At 35.4% G+C, this 6235-nt stretch overlaps 2 protein-coding genes across 2 annotated transcripts in view; one reads left to right on the forward strand and one right to left on the reverse strand.

Annotated features, from left to right (window-relative positions):
• Positions 1-105: 105 nt before the first annotated feature.
• On the forward strand, positions 106-4908 carry LOC113205495 (delta-1-pyrroline-5-carboxylate dehydrogenase, mitochondrial; the record flags this gene model as incomplete). Its single annotated transcript, XM_052273157.1, is given in 11 exon segments — positions 106-188; positions 329-462; positions 554-601; positions 685-899; positions 981-1152; positions 1263-1450; positions 1759-1981; positions 2092-2270; positions 2382-2570; positions 2650-2768; positions 2847-4908. Coding segments are annotated over 11 exon segments (1666 nt in total), but the record flags the coding sequence as incomplete, so codon positions are not given.
• Positions 4909-5059: 151 nt separating this feature from the next.
• The window catches only part of LOC113205522 (pyridoxal phosphate phosphatase PHOSPHO2), a 10101-nt gene continuing 8925 nt past the window's right edge, over positions 5060-6235 (reverse strand). The window contains exon 4 of the mRNA XM_052273158.1: positions 5060-6207. Coding sequence (XP_052129118.1) covers positions 5683-6207 — 525 coding nt within the window. The 3' untranslated portion in view covers positions 5060-5682. The remainder of the gene's footprint in view (positions 6208-6235) is intronic.

Consider the following 6235-nt stretch of genomic DNA (forward strand, 5'->3'; position numbering starts at 1 on the left):
AAAATATTGACAGGAAGTGTATAAAAAGTTGAATAATTGCTTTGACATCTGATTATAAGAAAAATGTAATCTTGCCTGAACACTTCAATTTTTCTCTTGTTCTAGCATTCCGAACTCTCTTCAGTTTGGTTCTCTTGTCTCTGTTGATAAAGTTCCCAATTTATCAGTGAAAAATGAACCTATTCTTGGTGAGTTTATCATGCCATGCTTTTTATCTTAAATTCATTTGATGCTATATACTGAATTATACTTTTTACTGTCCACAAGGAAGAAACATTTTCTCTTGATGTGAAGTGATACAACTTGCAATATCTGGTCTTATTTGCAGGTTATCTGCCAGGGAGTAAAGAGCTCAAGGAATTGGAAAGTGCCTTGAAAGAGACAGCCTCTAATGTGGAGGACGTGCCAATCGTCATTGGGGATGAAGAAATTAGAACTAAGAATGTTAAATACCAAGTGATGGTGAGTCTACTTTTGTCGCATTAGATTTGGTGTTGTGTGTCTAAATTTTAAAAAGTAATTCTAATCCTGTTTTACTTTTGTCTAATTTCAGCCCCATAACCACTCTAAGAAAATAGCTCAGTACTATTATGCTACACCAGTAAGTTCAGTTTATATTCAACCCATTACAGTCCTATATTCAGTTAATAGTTCTGCATTTTGAAATTTATTTTTTCTAACTAGGATCTGGTGAAGAAAGCTATCAGCACTGCCACTGAGGCACAGAAAAAGTGGGACCGTGTACCAATGTCTGAGCGTATAAATATGTGGATGAAGGCAGCTGACCTGATGGCCACCAAGTATCGGGCTCAACTCAACGCGACTACCATGTTAGGACAAGCTAAAGTAGTCATTCAGGCTGAAATTGATTCAGCCTGTGAACTTATTGACTTTGTAAGGTAGGTTAATATGGCGCATTCCCCACTTTGAACATTGTAATTAAAAGTTACTGTTTCTTTATTTTCTCTTTTTACACCCAGGTTCAATGCTCATTTTGCTAACGAATTAGCAGACTATTCTCCCATTAGTCCCAACCCAAAGGAAGGGAAAAATTCACTGAGGTACCGTGGTATTGATGGGTTCATTGCTGCAGTTTCACCTTTCAACTTCACTGCCATTGGTGGAAATTTGGCTTACACTCCTGCTCTCATGGTATTTTTTAATTTATAATTTTTTGTAAACCTACTGTAGTTCTTTTTTTTTTTACTGTATTTTAGTTATATGCTAAAACTAGTATTTTAAAATGTTTTTCTTTATTAAAGGGTAACGGAGTATTGTGGAAGCCATCAGACACAGCTCTCCTATCCAATTACACAATTTTTAAAATTATGCGAGAGGTTGGTGTTCCTGCTGGCGTTGTCAACTTTGTACCAGCTCTTGGACCAGATTTTGGAGATACTATCACAAACTCTAAGCACTTAGCTGGCATTAATTTTACAGGTTCAGTTCCGTAAGTATTAGGCTATCTTATCCCCTTTTAATTTTGTTTTCTGCACTCACATTAACAATAACCTATCTTGGTCAATAAACCAGAATTTAGGAAGAAAAAACATTCCAATCATATCTAAAAAGTGAGGTTGTCTGTGACCATTCTTTTTGGTGCCGTACTGTGTGGAAAGAGTTTGCTCTTTTTTAGTAAATGAGTGCAAGATTTAATAACCTTTTCTCTAAATATTAGGCAGAGTCAGTTTCAGACCGTCTAAAATCAATCTAGATACGTAATACAATGGTTGCTTATCATGTCCTTTAAATTTTCAGTACTTTTAATCGTCTTTGGAGACAAGTTGGAGAAAGGTTGAACAGTTACCGGAATTTCCCCCGGCTTATTGGAGAGTGTGGTGGAAAAAATTACCATTTCGTTCACTCCAGTGCTGATGTCACATCTGTTGTGAATGGTACAATCCGATCAGCCTTTGAATATTCTGGTCAAAAGTGCTCTGCATGCTCCAGGGCATATGTGCCAAAGTCTCTCTGGCCCAAGGTATGATAGCTCGCTTCACTCTCTGTGTACTGGTTTATTTATATTCTGTTTTTAAACTTGGTAAACAACAATGGCGTCTGAAGTTTAAAATTTGAATTTCTCTGATTCAGATTAAAGAGGGACTTATTTCAGTAAGAGATCAACTTGTTATTGGTGATGTAACTGATGTCAAGTCTTTTACCTCTGCTGTGATTGACAAGGCTGCCTTTGATCGTATCAAGAGTTACATTGATTATGCACGCAGCAGCAATAAACATGAAATTATTGGTGGAGGTCAATATGACGATAGGTGTGTTTCCTCTAATTTTGTGATTTTTAAAATGTGCATTAATTTGAAATGTAGAAAGCGTGTCAGATTAATCACTATTAGCTCATCCCACCATGCACTTTTTCATTGCAGTCAAGGATACTTTGTGCAGCCTACTATCATTGTGTGCAGTGACCCAACAGACAAAATTATGAAAGAGGAGATTTTTGGACCAGTTTTGTCTATTTATGTTTATGAAGACAAGGATGCAGAGTCAGTCATGGAAACTTTGAGCACTGTCAGTCCATATGCTCTTACTGGAGCAGTTTTTGCTCAGGATGAGTAAGTATCATTTATCTATCTATGCGTCTCTCTCTTACAGACTTAGTTTTTAATTTATGTTTTCCTTGATATTTTCCAGAAAGTTTGCAAGAAGTGCCATTGAGAAGTTGAAAATGACTGCAGGAAACTTTTATGTCAACGATAAGTCAACTGGTTCTGTCGTCGGCCAGCAGCCTTTTGGAGGTGCCAGAATGTCAGGTAAAGAACATTCACTTATCTTGTCCATTATTTGTGCCCTCATTTGCCAAATCTCTCACAAAATTATTTTTAATCTAGGTACCAATGACAAAGCTGGTGGGCCCCATTATGTCCTTCGCTGGGCCAATCCTCAGTCAGTCAAGGAAACTTTTGTACCTCTAACTGATGTGACCTACCCATACATGCAAGGGTAAAGAGAAATGTTTCAGTGTTATTAATCTGTGATAGGAGGAAGAAAAACATGTTTTAGAGGGCAATGTTAACATTCTTATTTTCTTTTTTTGCAATGTAGACTTTCCACCCTATTGGTATGTGTGTCTTGTGGTCTTTATTGTTTTGTACTTGTGTTTCCTTGTTTCATATCACCCATTGAACAGCAATGTCTTTTAAAGTGATCACTATCTCTGTGAATTTTACTTTTAGTGGATTGAAAGTTCAGCAGCAGAAAGGTTTATTTTATCTGAACACTACTGGTCTCTCCAGATCCTAAGCTTTCTGAAAGACAAAGTTTTCTTATGCATTCTTGCATAAAGTATTAACCATAGTGTGGGAGGATTATCTTATTTTTGTAATTTGCCGCTTAATAAGGTATCTTTGGTTACATTGATTCCCCTTTAGGGTTGCATAAGCATAACTGACCTAGCATATGCATCAAAACTTGGCTAATTCAAAATCTGATTTACTAATTCATTACATAGTGTATTTAAAACAAATGCCCAGTTTAGGTGATTATATGTCTTCTTTGCCTTGACTTTGCGTACTGCTGTTTTGAACAACACTTAGTCACCCTAGTCAAACTAAGTTAATGAAATGGTTCTTCTGCAAGCAATATTTGCCAAAGATTTATTGTGCTGTCCCTTTTGTGTTTTATCCTTAAGTTTACTTTTCTTTTGGGCAAAGTCTTTTCTGAAATGATGGGTAGTTTGGTATTTCTGTATGTATTTGTTTTAACTGAAATCAAACCTATGCCTGATTATTATCTTCAAAAGATCAACTTATTTTTCCAGTTTTGAATACTGACACGTGTAATACTTCCTGTACAGTGGATGTTGTTCATTGGGCAAATGTTCGAGTTTGAACTTCATAAAACTGTAATTTTTGATAAAGTCCCATTTTAAGTGCTGTGCTATGGAAAGATTATCAAAATCAGTGTTTCTCTTTCTCTGTTTTTAATTTTCTATGATTTGGTAGAATGACCTACCCGCCTTTTTCATTTTAAGAATGCGAACAAGATAGAAATTGTGCTGTTACATTTTGTTGAATGTTGGGGATTGGATTAATTATGTTCGTTGTGATGTTACTGCCTCTGTCTTTTGCTCTCTTGATATGGCTTGTCTACTTTATATTTATGGAACAGGTTTGGAAGATTTTCTTATCATGAAAAGTTGAGTACTATTAAGTAAAGTAAATATTTAGCAAAAACTGAGAAAGACGTGCTGGGCAATGTTTGTATATGAGACCATCTTTGTACATTGTATGTACATAACTTTGTTCTATATGACCTTTGGAAAAGGCTTACTGAGACTGTTCACTAAAATACAAACTGGTATGTTTTGATTGTCCTCTTGGATCAATATTTTTTAATCAAGTTCAGTTTTTTGCAACTCTTGAACTCTGAACCCTTCAGCTCCTATTGTTTGTTCTTTTATTTTGAAAACTTTTGTTAACTTTATTTTTGTATTTGTGGTGCAGATCAACTTCATGGTTAGAGGTTTGCTAATCAATTCCAAACTTTTGTGATGTATAAAGTTCCATGTCTTAGATACATTTTACTTTTCAAGAAATATTAACTGTTCCCTGTGAATAACCGCTTATGTGACAGTATACAGAAGTACAAGGAATGTTTTTTTTCTTTTTCAAGACTATGTCAATATATAGCATCTATATATATATTGAGTGGTTGTATAATGAGTTTGTGTTAAAGAGCTAAAGCGAGTAAGGTAGGCAGCTTTATATTTGGTAAGTAGGCACTTGTTTTGAGGCGCTTTATTGGCAACAGTTTATTTTAACCATTAAATAAGTAGGGTTTGTTTTTAATTTTTTTGTTTAAAAATTAAACTACAAAGATTTACTTTCTTATATTGCATCCATCGGCATTCGCAAGACAATAAAGCTGTTACAAGATTTTTAAAGTAGACAACAGTGTTTCTATTATCTATTTCTGCCTTGTTCCTCTATATTTCGCTGAAAGGAATTTTTAAGTCCTGTTCCCCTGCAAAACCTAATGTGGGCCAGTTGGATTTGCCCTTGATCCTGATCCAGGGAGGAATTGGAGATTATAGGGCCGGGAAAGCCCTGATCATCTTGATACTCGGATCTGGAGCTCAAATTAACGACGCTAATGTCCTTAGGAGCTACAACAGGTAATATTACAGGGTTCTGCAAAATTGCTTCCTTTGACTGCACTTGATGGGAACTGACCCCAAGCTTTGCTAGTCTGAAGTAGGACGAAAAATTTGGTTTATAGCAGAGCTCTGACACCGTGTCTGATAAAAGATGACACGCTGTAAAGTTATTACAATTTTTTTAAAATTTAAAACTTACATGATTAAGTAATAAAAATGGACAGTAAATGCATGGCATGAAGACATACTAGTAGAATGCATGTATTTCTGCCTGAGTTCCTTAACAAATTTCACCGTTGCTCATTTTATTAATTAATAATAATTTTAGGTTACTATTTTCAATTGAATTTGTTACTTCTCTGAGCCTCGCTTGAAGCTAAGATAGTTGTGTCTGTTGGCAGCAACCTGTTTCACAAACTATTTGGACCTGAAGCTTGGCTTTGTCTTATAGTATAGCATAGCACAGAACTGTATTTTTTAATTAAGTAAAGTATGACAGCCAAAAATGCACATATCCTTCATGGGGAATATTTTCCCCTAAACTTGAAATGGAGGACTGCTGAGTACTGCTAGAGAACTTCAGAGAGGTGTTGTTGGATATCAAATGCAGTTTCCCAAACATTAACAACAGCTTTGACCTCATTTGTGAAATTTGGCTTTGCAATTGAATTATCTAAAACTTTTGCAAGGTAATACCCCTTTCTTGGAAATATGTAGTCTTTTACCTGAAGTTTAGTACAAGGACAGAAATCATTTCTTCCATCGCCAACATAGGCCACATTGTTAAATTCTATTCCCTCATCTAATCTTTGTTTCAAATGTTTAGCTAGAACAAAACCTTTGCATAAATTTTTGGGGCACATTTCACACCAGTCTTGAGGAGGATCATGGTGCATAGCTATATTTAACATATCAGAGGAGTCAAAATAAGCTTCATTTGTATACACATGTGAAACTATGCTTTCCTCCTCAAATGTAGCTTCAAGCCACATTTTAATAAATATTGAATTTGAATCAGATATTATGATGACCTCAATTTCAGGTTGGTTTAGAAAAGACAGAAAGTCTATCATACCGGAAGTGGCTGGGATTTTCTGGAAAAATCCAAAGAAATATTATTTT

The sequence above is a fragment of the Frankliniella occidentalis genome, unplaced genomic scaffold, assembly GCF_000697945.3.
Source record: "Frankliniella occidentalis isolate FOCC.00 unplaced genomic scaffold, Focc_3.1 Scaffold251, whole genome shotgun sequence".
NCBI classification, from domain to species: Eukaryota; Metazoa; Arthropoda; class Insecta; order Thysanoptera; family Thripidae; genus Frankliniella; species Frankliniella occidentalis.